Below are 19,245 nucleotides of genomic sequence, written 5' to 3' on the forward strand. Positions count from 1 at the left end.
AGTGTACCAAGTAATTGCATTCAATCTGAGGCTTCAAACAAGAGACCAAAGATCTTGTTCAAACTGTAATGCGACTAAGGATTTTAGGTAATATGGGCCCGGGGTTCTGTGACTTTTGGGAACAGACGGTTCCTCTTCTTACTCCAAGCAACACTCTCACTCAGAGAAAAGGACCTGCGCTCTGAGGCTTGCTGAAAGTGGGTACCTGAGCTAGTCTGGCTACACTTGACATAGAATTTTGACTACAGCTGTTACAGTCAGGATTTCTTCCATTGTGGCCTAAACTATATGAATAATTTTCTTTCCAGTATATATGTGTGTGTGTGTCTGTGTGTGTGTGTACATACACACACATTATGTGTGTGGGGGGTCATAGATTGTTAGCTGGAATACATGGCTGCCCCAGATAAAAATATTCCTCATCATCTTTAGCAATTAATTATGGTCAATGACTGAGTTCTGGTCAATGGGATATAAAGATAAGTGTCCACTGAAACATATGAAAAGTTATTTGCACTTCCTGTTTGCTTTTCTTTTATGCTGGCTGGAATATGAAAATGATAACTGGAACTTGAGCAGCCATCTTGTACCATGAAATAGAAATTACTTGAAAAAATGGGGCCTCTCTGATGGCACAAGGGATTAAGTCTTAGCACTATGAAGCTATCTGCAGCCACTGCAGTACGAGTGCAATCCCTGGCCAGGGAGCAACCCACATGGCAGACCTCTCCTGCCTTTGGCCGCTGCTCCCCTCAGCAGTGTATTTCAGTAGATCTGCCTGTTCTGCTCCCCACACCTCTAGCCTACACCCCAGTTCTTATATGCATAAATAAATAAATATTTTAAAAAAAGAAATTGCTTAAAGAGAAATGTGGAACAATGAGATCAGAGATTGTAGGAACGTGGATCCCAGACCTACCTAGTTCTAATTTTCCTCTAAACTTATTTTTCACAAACAAGTAACAAACTTCTATCTTATTTAAGCCATGGTTACCTTGTTTGATATAACATTCTTCTTAAATAATATCTGGTGTGGTTTGAATCTTTCTTTTTTTTTTTTTTAAAGACTCGTTTCTTTTTTATTTAACTAGATTTATCTATTTTTTTATATAAGAGCTGGGGTACAGGCTAGAGATGCGGGAGGGTGAGAGGATTCACCAGAAAGCGGGGAGCAGAACAGGAGGAGCGGCGGGTGTGACTGGAGAGGTCTGCCACGCCATGTGGGACTCTCCCTGGCTGGCTGGGAATCGAACCGGTGCTGCAGAGGCTGCGGACAGCTTCACAGCACAGTGCTCAACCTGCTGTGCCACCGTGGAGACCCTGAATCTTTCTAAAGCTTTTTCATATCTGTTCACTATACTTCCGTTCTCTTTCAGAGTTAAGTTCTTTAGTTTGTACCTTTAAGCCCAACTGGTGCCCAGTCTTTCTAAATTTTACCCTTGGGTTTGCAAACACAGAAGGGAGCCAATGCTTTTAAAGTTAAAGTGCTTCCTCAAACACAAAGCTAACGTGCCACGCAGAAGTCAGCTGATGAAATCTGAGTTCTCTTGGATTTTTGGGAAGTGTTTTGGCTTGAGACACAGGCTACTCTCTTTTTTATGGGCTTATCTTACTTCTGGAAAAGGACACCACTCTCTATTTCTCTAAGGTCCCTAAACCCTTAGAAGTGCTGGGGATGGGAATGGGGGGGCCTGATTAGTGGGGTGAATGGTTTGAGTTATTGGTCACTTCCCACAGGAAGGAAAGCACAGGACCTCTTTCTCTCAGCTCCACCTGCTGTCCCTTAGGATTTGATTTGGAGTCTATGGTGACCTCTTCAAAGCAGGGTGGATAGATTCTCTAGTCCCTGATATTGGGTGACTCTTTCCAAACTGCTTGTTTTCTTACCCCCATCTGTCACCAGGATTTTGGACTCCTTTTTGCTCACTGGAAGAGCACTGCATAGTCTCTGGGGACCCATTCTGGTGAGAGTGTCCCCTTCCTTTAATGAGATTCCAGCCATTCTATGTGCCAGATGCCCAGTTGGGGTCGTAGCCCCAGAAATGACAGGATACCATGTGGGTCTCTCTCAAGTCTTGTGTGTGTGTGTGTGTTGAGTGTGTGTGAGTGTGTGTGTGTGTTTATGGTTGGGAGGGGGTTCACTTGCATTAATAGTTTTCTTGTAGCCCAAACTTAACCATTTTATATCTTCAAGCATCATAGCAACCTCAGAACTTTGAAAACCAAATTCTTTCCTTTTTTCTTTTTTTGACAAATAAATGAGATAGTCTGGGATTTTTTTTTCCCCAAGTCTCTGTTTTGCCTTTTCATCTCTCCTGTTCTCTGAGTGATTGTTCCCTGTTAGGATTAAGTGAGGCTCATTCTTCAACCCTTGACCTCTAAGAGACCCAAACATGATGTGGATCAGAGGACTCTGGTGTGTCTGAGCTCTGTCTTCTATAACTCCCAGTTTCTGACTAAAAGCAGAAACACCTGGTGTGCTGGGTTCACATCTGGTCAAACCAATAGAAGCCAGAAGTTGCCCAGTCTCATTGTTCTTACCCTGTTTGTTTTTCTGTAATTTGGCTTTACGGGAGAGAGGCTGTGGAAGAAATCTGTGGATAGATTTGAATGCTGAGTCATTGTGGTAAAACTGGTCAAAGAAGGACTGTGCGGGACCTGCTTGAATCTAATATGTACACAGGTTGAGAAGGAAAACTCTTTCAAACCCCACTCAGGTGCGGTGGGGTAGGACAGAGGGCAAAGATACCTTCTCCACATTTGAAGCAAAAACAGTGAAAGAAATACTGATTTGGAGCCAGACCTACCCAGGTTTGAATATGTATCTCCTGTGTACTCATGGGCAAGTCTTTCCACTCTCTGAGTGTTGGGATCCTCACATTTGATACTTTTTTTTTTTAAAAAAAAAAAGATTTATTTATTTATACATACAAGAGCTGAGGTACAGGTAGGCCAGAGGTACATGGAGGTGGGAGGGAGCGGATTCACCAGAGACAGAGTGGGGAACAAACAGGTGAATTGACTGAAATACACCGCTGAGGGGAGCAGAGGGCCAGACAGGAGAGGTTGCCTGTGCCATGTGGGTCACCTCCCTGGCCAGGGATCAAACTCGTGCTGCAGAGGCTCTGATAGCTTCATAGTGCTGCAACTTAACCCCTTGCACCTCCAGGGAGGCCCCCTTTGATACTTTTAAGATGATCAAGTGAGATGACTTCCCAGTCTGGTGTCTAGCACAGAGCAGATGCTCAGTAGCAAGCATTTCAGTCTGAAGTGGGAGCCAGTGGTGCAAGAGTTGACATTATTATGGGGTCTCTTGGTTCCTCCTGCAGAATTGTGGGTAGGACAGTGGGGTGTGATTGGGAAATATCTCTCAACAAGATAGTGGGACTGGCTTGAGGTCTTCAGTCTAAAAAATGCTGGATTTGGCACCAGGTTTCCAGTCCAGTGCTCTGTTTACCCCAGACTCTGCATGACCCAGAGGAAAGGAGAAATCAGGGAGAGGTATTGAGTGCTTCTTCTGGAATTATTAAATGGGAAGAGAGATTGCTTGAAAGCCAGTATGTACAAATATCCTAACTTTCTGTTACCGGTGTTAGCACATGCATCAGCCCATCCTCCTGTGTGTGGAGTCACCTGTACTAAGGGGCACTGGAATCATGATCTTGTAGGATACTATCTAACTTATGGCATTTATTTTTCCTTTTTAATTTTGCTTACTTTCAGTACTTACCTTAAAGTATATCACACACATAGGATATAATGTAATAATTGTGCATTACCCAATGCTCAGATTTAATCAGTATTAATATTTTGGCATATATTACACATATACCTACATGAAATAGTATATATACACATATATATGAAATAAAATATTACCTCTAAAGTTTCTCCCCTTCTTTACCCATTCCCTGACAGTCACTCCCAGGAGCAACTGTTTATCTTGAAGTTGGCAGTTAGATTTCCCATGCATAATTTAGTACTTTTATTACCTATCTCAGTGTCCAGACATAATAGAGTATTGTTTTGTGGGTCTTTAAGTTAATGAAATTGTATAATGCTTTACATTATCCACTTGCAATGTTCTCTTTCACATAATATATTTTTATGGCACATCTGTGACAATATGTATAACTCTAGACCATTTATTTTAACAGCTGGGGAGCATTCTATCTTATGAATTTAACATGGTTTATTTGTTCTGTTCACTGTTAGTGGACACTTTAAGTTGTTTCCAATTTTGGATTGTGTTGAATATAAAAAAGTCCTCTACAATGAAATTGGTAAATTCTGCAACTAGATAACTTCACATTTGCCAGGTATGATCACATTATTCTCCAACTTACATTACCACAAACAGTGCATTGAGCATTTTCTCACCATCTTGCTCACACTTTGTATTTTTAGACTTGTTTTCCTAGATAAAATGTGGCTACTGTCTTATTAATTACAACAGTCATAATTAATCAAGTGGCCCCACAACACCTACCCCATTGTATTATAGTCCTCTGATATAATCATCCCCATGGAGCCTTTCATGAGACTTGTGTTATCTTTGCTAACCTTTGGTCATAGGTGGATGTTATATAGGAGTGTTTACTTCATGAAGATTATTTGAGCCATGCACGGTGATATTTGTGCTTTTTTCCTGAATACATTTTATACTTCAATAGCATGTTTAAAGAGTATTATTAAGAAAAGATTGATCCCCCCTAAAATGACAATTTAGCTGCAAAATGGCCAATTGAGTGGCAGAGGAGCTGGGAGAAAGGAGTATTGGGGAAGGTAATTGGGGCAATGCAGTATAGAAATAGCAGAGCAGAGGAACAGAGAGTGAGTTTGCAATTTAATCTCAAGTTTCAGTTTTCTGTATTTGCTGCTGGTGATTTTAACTTCCCAGCATTGGATTCCTGTTTCCTCCCTATTTATTCTTTGTAATATTATGTAATGGCAGGAAGGAGCACTCAAGAATACCTTTTTTTTCCCTGTGATATGCAGCAGGCGAGCTTGGCTTCCACCTAGTTCAGCCCCTCATCAAGGAACCTGAAATATTCATGATGGAAAGTTCTACACTCCTGAGACATTGGTGCAGAATAATTCACTCTTTTTTGGTTGGAGGAATCTTGGTTACATGGTTGTGAGGGGTGAGGCTATTGGAAATCTCTTCCTGGTCTTGGCTAGACTGGATCCAACCATACCTGAAGGGGGTTTTGAAGACTCCTTAGGCACCTGTGGATCAGTGGTGTGAGTTTCCCATCTCCCTTTATAAAAATTTTGCTTTAGTTTTATTAGTTATGTTAACAACAGGGACAGTGGATTACTTTAGCAGCCCCAAAGGGAATTTCATCTTGGGAGATTCTAGCTTTTTAAATTTTTTTTTGCTTTTCTTCTTCATAAGCTGAACTCTCCTAAGTCTTAAAGAAAGTCATGTATATATAACCCCCAAAGACAAGCTGGTAACATTCATCAGCATGGCCCTTTTCTCTCTATTTTGTGCTTCTTGGGTTGTTGTTGACCTTGCATCTTGTAATCCTGAACAAAGTAATAATACATTTTGTATAAATTGGGAAAAAAGTAATGTATAGGGGAGGCCAAAGGAGGCACAACAAGACAAAGCAAAATTGTATTCAAGTGCTATAAAATTTTAAAGTGGTGCTTGTTAAGGTCTACTACCATTCCCTTCCACTAAAGGTGCATTCATTTAAACTGTTCTCTTCTATGGCAAATAAACCTAAGATTTAGCCATGACCTTTGTGAAAAATAAACTTAGCTACACAGAAAAAAATTCTTTTTCTTTTATAAAAGTCAGGCTTGAAATTTTTATATCCTTTGAGTCATGTTCTTGAAGCAATTGGCTGATTAATTCAAGAAATGTTACTTTCCCAATTCAAACATGGCATTTTGAAAATCATCCATGAATTACATGCCTAAAGAATGAAAGTCTTTTCTGTGCCATTTAAAGTTTTTTTTTTTTGCATTTTGAGGGCAGTCATGAATATCTATAAGGGCACATTTATTACTCCCAGAACAGATAGAAAATTAGCAAAGTCATAAAACTCCTACCCAGTTTTGCTATTGCAGCTGTCTTAATGCAGTCCCCCGGCAATTCTCCTGCTGCTAAAATGGTTGAGGATGATGTTATTTTTACCATTACAGGCAAGGACCTGGTCTTGTATGTTGGCTTTCCAAATCTCTACATGGAGATCTTAAAAAAAAAAAACCAAAAAACTGCACCTAAGCTTTGCTCTTCTAGAAGTGCTCAACAAAGAGTTTCTAGTCTCAGATATTTGTTATTGAAAACTCTTAACCTTCCGATCCCAGAAAACATCCCACTTCTTCTAATCCCATTCAGTAAGCCAATGCTAAACCTCAGAAAAGCAACCGACTGTAAGCGTTCTGCCTTAATTTACACTACTGTATTCCGGATCTGTACACATGGATGTATGTTTCTGTACATACCCACCCAGTAATTACCGAGGCAAGCCTTTAATTTGTATGAAATCATGCAAGCATAATGGTGACGACCCACACATTTTTCCATTGGAAATTGTAAATGGATGAGAAGAGAACCCCTTCCCATCCTCTCCCCACACACACTTCCTTGGGAAGCTTTTCTTGACTCTTTGGAGATGAGGGCAACATCACTGTTCATGGGGGTTTGAATCACCATCACTCAGTTAATCAGAGCAATGTTACTCAAAAAGTGTGGTCCTCAGAGTGGGACTGGTCTGCAGTCAGCAAGAAGCAGAATTTTATCTAGCTTGTTGATTCTTATCATAAAACATGGGTTTTGTTTTCTTTTTTCTTTTTTTTTAAAGATTTATTTATTCATTCATTTATTCATTTATTTATTCATTCATTCATTCATTCATTTATTTATTTATTTATTTATTTATTCATTCATTCATTCATTCATTCATACAAGCACTGGGTACAGTCAGAAGCGCGGGAGGGTGAGAGAATTCACCAGAGCCAGAGCGGGGAGCAGAGCAGGCAGAAGGACCGAAGTACACTGCTGAGGGGAGCAGCGGGCGACAGGAAAGGTCTGCGCGCCATGCGGGACCCTCGTCCAGCAACCAGGGATCAAACCGGCGCTGCAGAGGCTGCAGGCAGCCTCGCAACCCAGTGCTCAATCGCTGAGCCACCGGGGAGGCCCGGTTTTGTTTTCTTTTGTAAAAACTCAGTGGTATTGAAATCTAGTTGAGTTCCTATCTGTGGCCAAATGAGGCTGACTTTTCTCTTTTTTTCTTTCTTTTTTTTTTTGCCCTTTGATTTTTATTTATTTTTATTTTTTACATCATTGTTCATTTTTAAACAATATTTGCTCCCCCCCCCGCCATCCCTCTGGTGTAGTCCCCATAGAATTTCCTTCCCCAAGGCACCCGTGCACCATCACCTCAGTCCCCTGTGCTCCTCCCTCCCTCCCTCTGAATCCCTCTCCCTCCTCCTCCTCTGCAGGATGTCTCTGATTTACAATTGTGTTTGTTTTTGTTTTGTTGTATTTTGTATTGTTAATATTTTCCCCCTGATTTCTTATTTGGTTCCCCTATAATCCTGCTATAAGTGAAACCATCCGATATTTTTCTTTTTCCTTCTGACTTTTCTTTTTGGTAGATCAGTCACCAACAGCAAAACCTCATCTCCACTGGAACATGGTGGCACTAACAACATGCTAATATTTGAATAGTACTTATTTAATGTATTAAGTATTAATATTTTATTACTTATTTAATACTTATTTAAGTATTAAAGCATGAAATGATGTTTTGGTTTGGGATCCTTGCTCAGAAACAGATTTTGAAAGAAAGTCGAGCAATGATTCTAGCAAGCAACTGGAGGAAATGGGAGAGAAAGACAGGGGTGGGAAGGAGACCAATAAATGATGGGTTAGTAAGAAGGTGATCACTGTGAGTGATAGGAAGTAGGTACCACTGGGAGCTCTGGGAATGGTATGAAACATGTCAGTCATCTGTTAAGTATTCCTGGGGGGTTACAGTTAAACTATCTGACACTTCAGTTTGCTTCTATGCAAGCTGAGTAGGTCCCAGTGGCTAGAGAAAGTTGTCAGACAAAGATTTGCAGGTGCTGCCAGTTGAACATTGGGCTGGGCTTGCATGGATATGGAAAATGCCAAGGGGTTGTGTAAGACATCAAAAGCATCTTCCCATGAGTAGGTAGGAGAAGTGGTCTTGTCCTAATTTATAGATAGTAAACTGAGGTCCAGCTTAACATTCTAGAACAATTTGGATGAAAGTGATACAGTGAGAGAAATCGCCCCTTTTGATCATGTATTTTGGGTTCATCCAGAGTCCTTTCCATAAGCTATCCTTCCTTCCTATCATGTGTAAATTGGGTAGCTGGTAGGTCTATCTGTGTGGCAGAGACTGGCTGGGCCCTTAAGTATCCTCTTTCTGCTTCCTAAGACGTTAAGTGGATCTATCTCTCAGTATCCCTTACAGAAGAGTGTGGTATGTATCGGAAATATGGAGACTGGGTGGAAGTGACATACAGTACTTCCTGGTTGACCTACAAAAACCTGAAAGCATATTTTTCTTGTTTTTTACTCCTACATAGAGCATCTAGGGCATCCCAGAGAGTCATGCCTGGAGTAGGACAGAGTCAAAATAATGGATCCTTGGGTCATCTCTGAACCACTTGACTAGAAACATACTCTTTAGATTTTTTTAAAAATTAAATTTGTCAGTTGTTTATATCTCCATATAACTTTAGGATTATATTTTTACTCCTCTTTATGTGCACGTGCTTCACTTATCCTTCACCAAAACTCCCATGCCAATGCCCTAATCCCTTCCTTCCCCTATCCCTGCCTTCCTCTCCTTGTTCCCTCTGGCCACCATTGCATTTTTCAGAAAGTCAGAAATTTGTTTTTGCTGTATTTTGCCAGTATATGTTTTTGGTTATTTATATTGCACAGATAAGTAAAACTATCTAACACCTCTCTTTCACTTTCTGACTTATTTCATGTAACATAATTATCTCAAGGTCCATCTATTTTGTCTCAAAAAAAAAAAAAATAACCCACTATTTCATCTTTTTAATAGCTCAGTAGTATTCCATTGTATATATATTCCACAATTTCTTTATCCAGTCATTTGTTGAAGGACACTTAGATTGATTCCATGACTTCACAATTGTGGTCTGTGCAGCTATGAACATAAGAGTGTGTAAATCTTTTCATATTATTTGGGAAAATACCTAGTAGAGATATTGCTGGCACATGTGGGATTTCCATTTTTTCTCTCTTAAAAAAATCTACACACTGTTTTCCCTGAGGCTGAACCAACTTGCATTCCCACTCACAGAGGATGAGAATTCCTTTTTCTTCACATCCTTGCAAACATTTGTTGTTTCCATTCTTTTTGATATAGGCCATCTCCCAGGGGTGATGTTATAATTCATTGTGGTTTTGATTTGCATTTTCCTTATAATAAGTGATGGTAAACAATTTTTCATGTGTCTGCAGGACATCTGGATGTCTTCTTTAGAAAAATATCTATTTATGTCTTTTGTCCATCTTTAATTGAGTTGTCTGATTTTTTGTTGTTGGATTGTATAAGTACTTTGTATATTTTGGAAATTAGCCCCTTGTCAGATGTGTGATGTGTAAATATCTTCTCCCAGTCTGTAGGCTGCCTTTTTGTTTTTGCCATGGTTTCTTTTGAGGTTCAAAAGATTTTTAGTTTTGATGTAGTCCCACTTGTTTATTTTTGCTTTTCCCCCCCTTGCCATTGGAGTTGGGTCCCCAAATACATCTTTGTGGTAGTGTATCCCCTATGTTTTCTTTTAAGTATGTTATGGTTTCAGATCTTATAGTTAAGTCTTTAATCCATTTTGAGTTAAATTTTGAGTGTGGTGTTAAATGTGGATCTAGATTCAATTTATTTTGCACAAGACTACCCAAATTTCCCCAATATTACTTGTTAAGAGGCTTCTTTTCTCCATTGCATAGTCATACTCCTTTGTCTAAGACTGGCTGTCTATATTTGAGATTTCTATTCTTTTTCATTGTTCTGGGTTTCTATTTTTGTTCCAATACCGTGCTATTGAATACTTTGATTACTGTGCTGTGTTATTTATAGTTTTAAGTCAAGAGTGATAGCTCCCCATTTTCTCTTTCCTCTCAGGATTGCTATAGTTATTCAGGGCCTTTTGTGGTACCACACACATATTATAATTGTTTGATTTTCTTAAAAAAAATCATGGGATTTTGATAGGTATTGCATTGCATCTGTAAGTTGCTTTAAGTAATATGGGCCATTTTAGTAATGTTTATTCTTTCAATGCATGTGCATGGGATGTGTTTTCATTTTCTTGTGTCTTCTTTTATTTCCTTTAACAGTCTTAGAGTTTCCAATTAATAGGTCCTTCACTTCCTCCATTAAGCTTATTCTCATCTATTTCATTCTTTTTTGTGTGACTGTATACTTTGATTGTGATAAGCAGCTGTGACTTGTGGATTATCTATTATAGCAACTACTATCTTAATGCAACATACATGTTTGGCCAAATAATCAATTTTTCTTTATACTACTTACCATTATGTCAGAGCAAGTACTTATTTATCAGCTGTCTATATACCAATAAGAAGAGAAATAGACAATGATGTATCTCTGGCAGCTGGAATATCTGACAACTTGTACATTCTCAGTATTTGTCCAATGAGTAAACTCTGATGCCCAATTTTCATTGCACATGGTACGTGATAGGCCCTGTGCTAAGAACTTCATATATCTTATTTCATTATCACAACAGCTATATGTGGAAATTGGAATGTAAAGAGACTGATTAACTTATCTAGGGGTATCCAGCAGTCAAGTCAAGAAGGAGCTAGGATCAGAATTCAGGCACTCTGACTCAACCCTCAAACTCTGATGATCTGTGCACATTGCTCAGACACAGTATGAGGGTGTAGGAACTGGGGTATAGGAAAGCATGAAGCATAGCACCTGCCAGTGAGGTCTCCTCAATAAGCAACAATTATCATGGCATTGGTGTACATTGGGGAAAACAGTCTAGTCTTTGTTCTTACTCATGGAGCAGATTATCTTTAAAAATGTTCAGTTTTGTTATTCACCCAATCTGAGCAAGAGCTCAGGTACAGGATCAAAAATGCTCTTACAGAATGTGAGAAAACTAGGCAGACTGCATAGAGATAAAGACACATCCTCTATCACTAATGGGAATTACCATAATGGTTGATGCAGGAATATTTATCAGATTTGAACAATTTTAGAAAAGGCAGAGTAATTAGCTGGAGTAAAGAAACCTAATCTTGTGGGTGTTGAGAAGAGTTAGGAAGAGAGTAGAACAAAGGGTTTGAGTTAAGAATTTGGGTATGGTAATTAGACAAACTGGCTACAACCAGATCTGCCATATATGGAATAGTGTTATGACTTCAGGAAAGTTATCTAATCTTGTTGGGCTTTCTTCCCATCACCTATACCATGGATGCAATATGCCTGCTTCCCATGGTAAACTAATCAGCACAAAGGCACAGAGCATGCACTCAGGAAAGAGTGATGGGTATAGTATTTATTCTCGATCCCTTACCCCGGTCAGGGGTAAAATCTACCCTCTTGGACACTGAGCTATAAAGAGAGAAACAAGTGAGAGAGTCATCATGGGGGACACCTGAACTGGGGATGAAACTTGGAGCTCCCTTTACCCTTCCTATGAGCAGCCACTAGAGGGCCTTAAACATCTCTGTTTGCCACTGTTGGATTGCCCAGGTATGGCACCCCAGAAACACAGTGGATTAATATAAAAAGGGCTCTCTTTCCAGGGAGAAGGAAAGGAACAAAACATTTGCTGAGAGGCATTTGTAGAACAGATTCTGAGAGGTGCTGCTGGTGTGGCCACAGATAACCTTTGCTGTGGGTTAAGTCTTGACCCTTGAGCACATGATCCACTTCTCATGAAAAAATTACTGGGTGTTGGCCTGGAACTGGCTTGGGGCCCTGTATTGAATGAGATAATGTCTCCTTGTTTTATTAGATAACCTGAGTAGAGATGTCTGTATTCCTGAGGATCATTCATCAATCCCCTGAAGCTTTGGCATTGAAAAGTAATTTATCTTGATTGAAGCAGATTATAGTTCATCAAATATCCAGAGATGTGGCACTGTCCTGATTATATACATGGAGACTAAGAGCAGCAGACAAAGAGCCCAGGGCTACTCGTGGGCTTTTGATTCAAGCCTCCTTCCAACCATCAGTTCATCAGGTCAGCAAGGTGATAAGAAGAGGCAGAGTTCATTGAAAACATTCCTCATATCAGTCATTCTCACTGTAGTATGAAAGAGTTCTATTCCTTTGATCTTCCATGCAAAATCCTTAACAAAATCAATTTTGATATGGTTCCATAATTCATCCTCATAACTTTTTGTCTCTTTGCCCATGACTCTAAAGTTAGAAGTTTTCAGTATGCATCGGGCTCTTTCCTGGTTCCCTGACTTTGTTCATAGTGTTTCCTTATTTTCTTTTTCCTCTTCACTGCTTTATGAAATACCCCTCCTTCATTAGGCCCAACAAGTGCTTCCCTAATTCTTGCCTCTATTTTCTCATTGCACTTTGCAATTCTATTTTATTTTATTTTTTTAAGATTTATTTATTTTTGTACAAGAGCCGAGGTACAAGCCAGAGGCACGGGAAGGTGAGAGGATTCACCAGAGACAAAGCAGGGAGCAGAACAGGCAGATTGACTGAAATACACTGCTGAGCAGAGCAGCGGGCGAGACAGGAGAGGTCTGCTGTGCCATGTGGGATTCTCCCTGGCTGGCCGGGAATCGAACCCGCACTGCAGAGGCTGCAGACAGTGCGGTGCCCAGCCCGCTGCGCCACCGAGGAGGCCCTGCAAATCTATTTTAATAGAAAATTTATCAGAAGGCATTATTTCTGCATACTTTTGTTTTATCGTTCAGTTAGACCTCTCATGTGCTTTATCTAAGCCTCTGCTTGAATCTATGTCTTCACAAGGAACTTACCACCACAAAGGTAATATAATCCACTGCAACCAATTCTCTTTACATTATTCGAAACATCTCTTTCTATTTTTACAATCCAAATCTCAAGTTTCCCTGATATACAAACTTATTGATTCAATCCCTGCCAATTCAGTTGTCTAAAATTCCTTCAGATGCGAATAAGTCTCCTTAAAGATAAGCATCATCGTGAGAGTGGGCAACACATGGCTAATTTAATCTAAGATGTAAATGACAGATAAGAGTTTTTCCAAAAGAGCAAGATTTTATTAAGGTGGGGCCAGGAATACCAAAGACATCAGGTATGATTTAAGTTCAGCAACATTTTAATATATTAGAAAGAGCACTGGGTTAAGAAATGAAAGGTGTGTTCGATGTGATTTTTTTTCTGAGTTTTGGTTTTCTCATCTGGAAAAGTAATAATTTGCATGATGAATTGTTTTGTTTATTATAGTTGCAGAATTTTGCCTGCACTTTCATCACCTTTACTCCGGCTTTCTTAGCTCTTTCTTTGCTTTGTGTGGGCAAAAAGTCACATATGTTAATGAACTTTAGCCTCTTGGGGATTGGTGTGACACCCTTGGTACCAAAAATGCTATGACTTATTCCACAATAATGTCAATCAATGAGCCCTTTATAACCATATGGTTTGAATGTTCCTTTCCCGTGCCTTGAAACCCAGCTTTGCCAGGGCTTTTATGGTATTTGTATCATAAATATTTGCAGGTAACACATTTTATTCAGGTAACACATTTTATTATGATTTTATTATATATTCTCTTCCTGGAGTTTGCAAGTAAAGACTGCATAAGAACCAACACTTTATTTATCCTAAGTTCCACCCTACAAAACCAGGTCATATTAAAATTGCTCGATGCTCTGACTCAATGACTCAATAAATACTTTACAAAAATAATGTAGTCTTTTTCCTTCTTAAAACATAAAAAATTAGGATTTCCTAGACTTGAGTCCCTCTCCCTTTTTTATATTTATTTACTGAGAATGTATCAGTGGAGAAAAAATTATTAAGATGGCACTATAATAAAATAGATGAAATGAGGTTCATGTACCTATCTTATTTGTTTTGCATTTTTCTTTGGAAAAGTGCTATTCCCTGTTTTCATATCTACCCTTTCTGCAGCTTTCTGAACCCACTAAGTTGTGAGCAGAAATTCTGCCACCCTGGGGCCTTTTAGTAGAATCATAGCATTATACCAATAATGGCAATTATCTGAAAGTCTATTTAAAACCAGGCTTCAGATTTGCCCCTAAAACATTCATTTTCCCTTTCCCCTACCCAGTATGAAGCAAGGGCATTTCAGAAGCTGAGTGTTCAGCAAGATGCCCCACGACTAAATAACATTTGGTTTAAGGTGTGCATTTTCTTATTTTGATAGATTTCCATTGAACTATTTATTTTTAAAGAAATCTTTACATTCCCTTTCTCTTCCACTTCCCTAAGCCCCTTGGTGAACTCTCACAGAAGTGATTAAATAGTTTCATCATGACAACTCCAGAGAAAAGGTTATGCTTAAGTCACATTCATATTAAATAAGTTATATATAAAAATTGCTTATAACGTTTACAGCTTCAGTCTCTTTCCCCCTTTGCTTCTCTAGGAAACACCAGATCCAGATGTGAATTGAATCCCACCCACTATAATTCCAGGATCTTCCATTTCTCTGTCCTCATCCTCCTGTTGACATGATCCCTTCGAAGACTTCTGAGGCCTATAGGCATTGTAGGTGGCAAGGGTGGCTTCAGATGGTCACCTGGACCTGGCACACAGCCCTAGTGTAATTTATGAAAATAATCATATGGTATATACAAATATACATAATGTGGAGAAGAGGGACTCTGCCTCAGGTGGCAGATCAGTGCAGTGCCTAGTGTCACAGATACTAGAGGTGGCCCCTAGTTAATACTCCCTGGCTTCTTGGAACTGCTTGATGTAATCTTCATCTGAGGGACTTTCGGTGCACTTCTGTCCATTGTTGGGAGGCCGGGCCTCATTATACCTGCTCCAGTCGCCCTTGCAGATAATCCAGGGCAGGACGTCCACTTTGTAGTGAAGCTCTGCTGAGAACTCTGTGCTGATGAGGTTGGGCGTCCCCGCTCCTTTACCCCTGGTGATGAGCTGCATGTTGTCGCCATAGCAACAGTGCTGGGCAGCCAGAGTAGTGCTTTCCAGGGACAGCATGGAGCGAATGCAGTACCGGGCTGTGGGTTTGTAGATCTCCAGTTTCTCCTTGGGCCCACTGGCATCCTTCCAGCGGAAGTCCTTACGCTTGATGCGGTCAAAGATGTCTGCCGTGCTGTAGGCCACCTCCGTGGGGTAGGAGCATGGGCAACTGGGTAGGTCATTGATCACCTTGTGCATGTACTTCTTTAAGAACTCGCTTTTGCAGCTCATCCACCGCTCACAGCTGTCAGTGTCTGAAAAAGGCCACAGAGAAACCCTCTAACCAAATGCAAAAAGGGCAGAGGGTGATGTAAGACAACTCCCCCTCCCAGAGTCAATCTAACCCCATTGGCTTCCCTTTAGCCACCAGGTGTCCATGCTCACCTCTCTTGAATTTGGGAACTTGGTTCAATGCTGAATTAAAGGCAACTTCCTACCCTGCCCACTTTATATTTGAAAAATTTTTCAAAAACATAGTGGAGAGCACATAGCTTTGCAATGACTACCTGCATGCCACCAGGAAAAGGGAATCAGAAAAAGCTCTCAGGCAAGAACTGTAGCGCTGCCAACTGGAGGTCAGGCTGGGCTATGCAGACTTGGTGTGTGTGGGTAGAGGGGACGTGGGCTGGTCACCCACAGTATCTGCCTCAATAAATTGCAGTGGGTAAGATGAGGCATATTTAAGGAAGCCTACCGTGATGCTTTGTGGAGTGACTCAAAGGAGGCAAAGGAATAAGTGGTCCCATGGGTGTTCAATGCAATGTCATTTCTATCAGTGCAAGTGTGTGACTGGTCCTGAGACACGCAGAGCTGCATGGCAGCCACTGCATAGGTGCCCCGCTCAGAGCTCCTACAAGAAAACCCATAATGAGGACTTCGCAGAATGGTAGTCTCCAGCTATAGCAGCTTTGGATCTGCTCAGGTGTTCACATCAAGGTCACACTCAGGCTGTGCTACTCTCAGAAAATGACTGAGTGTTATGGGCACCATTTTGGGACTCCTCCAACAGACAAAGGCTTGGGATGCCCCCTTAGCATGACTCAAGACTTTATCAGACTTGCACTGAGGTATTTGCTTCCCAGTTCTCCTTCCGTCTCTTTCTGCATCTCAGTCTGAAAGTTCTTCCTGCCTATTCTTTTTTTTTTTTAAAGATTTATTTATTTATTTATACAAGCACTGGGTACAGTCAGAAGCGCGGGAGGGTGAGAGAATTCACCAGAGCCAGAGCGGGGAACAGAACAGGCAGACTGATTGAAGTACACTGCTGAGGGGAGCAGCGGGCGGCAGGAGAGGTCTTTGCACCATGTAGTACCCTCGAACCGGCGCTGCAGAGGCTGCGGGCAGCTTCACAACTCAGCACTCAACCGCTGCGCCACCAGGGGAGGCCCACTTCCTGCCTATTCTTGATTTCTCCCCTATCGCCTCCTCCAAAAATCTCTTGAAATTCTAATTCTACCTGATAAATGCTCCTTGGAGGACCTGAACTGACAGACCACACTAACAGAGGTGGAGACAGACCATGGGAAGGTGCTCCAGGTACACATTAATCATTCAAACCAAAGTTAAATAGAAAAAAACTGGTCTTTATCAACAAAGTTCAGTGAGACTCCAGAAAAATGGCTTTGTATTTTCTCTAGGGTGGAAAGTCATCTTAATTCATGTACCTACAGGACATTGATTGACTGTGCATCAAGCTTACATAGTGTTAAGTGTGAACAAATACAAATATTAACTCAGTTAACTTTACAATATTTCTATCAGGTTGGCATTATACCTCCTGCTATTTTACAGATCAGAAAATTGACATAGTGCAGATAAAGAAACTTGATCTTGCACAAGTCACGCTTTTCCCATCTCTGCTGGGCATCTTCTGTTTGTCCTTCTATATCCTCATTCCATAATTTTCCTTGCCCTGGAAGATTTTTCTGTGAGAACTGAATTAACAGGCTCCTTGAGCCCTGACATCTAGTTAGGTTGGGCCAAAAGGAGGACTGGCCAGACCAGAGGAAGGGAAAGGAGTGTGAGGGTATTTGTCCTCTTTACTCCCCCCTCCCTGTTATGAATGTGCTATAGCCTTCTGAGAGCCAGGATTGCTGTCAGATAGCCCTCTTTGCTGCTACCTGGTAGGTTCTCATAATCACTACTTCATCTGTTCCCTACATGGAATTGGGTGGTAAGAGTTCCCCACTCTTTCCAGCCTTGGGTTTTTCTACACTCCCCTCTTGGTTTACATTCATGCTGCTCATACCTTTGCAAACAGTTCCTCAACTGCCCTTCAATTACCCGATTTGCATGTGCCATGTATTTTTCCTGCCTGGCACCCAACTGATTCATCATTCTTACTCCTCCCTTTGTATCCATAGCTGCCTCTCAGGTGTGGCTTTGTGCATCTGGACCCATCCTTTGCGAAAGGTCAAATGGCAAATGGCCGCCTGCCTGTGGTGTGTGATACAGGAGGTCTGAGAAGCTCTTTGCTGTGAAGGACTGACTTTGCTGTTTGTTGGCCTTTACATTTATAAAATTCCCATGTTTCATCTTTTTAAATTTGTTTTTGGGTCAAATGCTTTGTGTTTGCAGAAGGCTCCTGCTACAGGCAGTTTATATGAACTGTGGTGGAATACCTGGATAGCAAAGAATTTCCAAGCTATCTCCAGTTTGGTTGAGGAAGCAGGGCAGAAGTGAAGAGGCTAAGAAAGAATTTTGGACGTCACAAAAGGAAATGGGGCAGAAGTCTTATTTTTCTATAATATTTAATTATATCCAGAAGTATATGAAACTATTTTTTCAAAAGAAAGCTTCCACCTTATATCTTAGTTGTCACTTAATTTTGTTTGTTTCCCATTTATTGAATTTGTTCTAGAATTTTCTAGCAAGTGAATGGCATGGTATAGCAAAAGTTTACAGAAAATTCATGTGGTGGAGCAGGGCAGGGATAACATTGAGAAAGTTCCCTCCCTCCCTCTGCTGGAGAACTGAGGACATCATTTCTTGCTGTCATTTTGGACACTCAGTGAGGGCTATAATGTTCCATGGGTCTTGCCTCTTCCTCTGGACTGATTCTGTATTAGGGAGGAGTGGTCCTAGCTTCACTGTGGCCATGGAGACTGTAGCTAGAGGACAGCTAGAGAAGGGATTCTCAGCTCTGTCTGGTGCAGGAGACACGGAACTGCTCTCTTGGAGTATATTCAGTGAGCAAGGAACATGCTGGGAGAATTGGACACCATAAGAGGAAAATGAAACATTTAAGTTAATCCAGAGATGGCCTTGCAATAGCAAAAGGAATCTTCAGAACACTAAATCAATATTTGGATAAAAACGAAAAAACCTTCTCACCAACTTCAAATAGTTTGGTGGCATTGAACTCCTCACTTCCCGCAAGCAGACTCACTTCCGTGGCAGCTGTCCTGAAGGTGTCTTCAATGCCTAAACACAGACAGGAGGTCATTTTTTCCCTAGTTATAAGGAAAAAGTCACTCCCCACCCCCAATTACAACAACAAATACACTCGAACAAAGCCTTTTTGTATTCATTACTACGCAAGGGCAGAAACTTGCCAGCAGAGGAAACAGTAAAAAGCTACATAGTTGAGCATAAAATATATTAAAACACCAGGTACCATTTGCAGCATGAAATCGGATCTAAATGTGCCAGAGTGGGTCCTAAGGAACTCGTTTATTAGGCCCCCAAATAGGGTTTTGGGCAATAGGGGACACATGCCTGCATGGTATCTGTCTGGTGTATCAGGGTGACAAACTAGAGGTGGTATAGGGTAGTGCTTAGTATCTTGTCTGGATAATACCTGCCTTAGGGAATGACTCTCCTTCAAGCCATTACTAGTGTGACCTTGGGCAAGTCACTTATTCATGTGATAAACAGTTTTTGTATCTGTAAAATGGGGAGAGCTAAATGATGCACCTTCAGGGTTGAATGGATTAAATGAATTATGTGTAAAGAAAGCACTTTGAATAGTCATGGTAAATGTTTGCTGATATTTTTCCCAGGGAGATTTGTCTAGCTCATTTTGAGGCTGCAATATTTTACAATTAGAGATCAGACATCGCAT

The 19,245-nt window shown here is 40.7% G+C and overlaps 1 protein-coding gene across 1 annotated transcript in view; it reads right to left on the bottom strand.

Annotated features, from left to right (window-relative positions):
- Positions 1 to 12,921: 12,921 nt before the first annotated feature.
- ISM1 (isthmin 1) overlaps positions 12,922 to 19,245 on the bottom strand; it is a 78,388-nt gene continuing 72,064 nt past the window's right edge. The window contains exons 5-6 of the mRNA XM_037494587.2: positions 18,516 to 18,605; positions 12,922 to 15,436 (exon numbers count right to left, since the gene is read on the bottom strand). Coding sequence (XP_037350484.1) covers positions 14,919 to 15,436; positions 18,516 to 18,605 — 608 coding nt within the window. The 3' untranslated portion in view covers positions 12,922 to 14,918. The remainder of the gene's footprint in view (positions 15,437 to 18,515; positions 18,606 to 19,245) is intronic.

The sequence above is a fragment of the Talpa occidentalis genome, unplaced genomic scaffold (genome assembly GCF_014898055.3).
Source record: "Talpa occidentalis isolate TD23 unplaced genomic scaffold, MPIMG_talOcc4v2.1 talOcc4.10, whole genome shotgun sequence".
Taxonomy (NCBI): domain Eukaryota; kingdom Metazoa; phylum Chordata; class Mammalia; order Eulipotyphla; family Talpidae; genus Talpa; species Talpa occidentalis.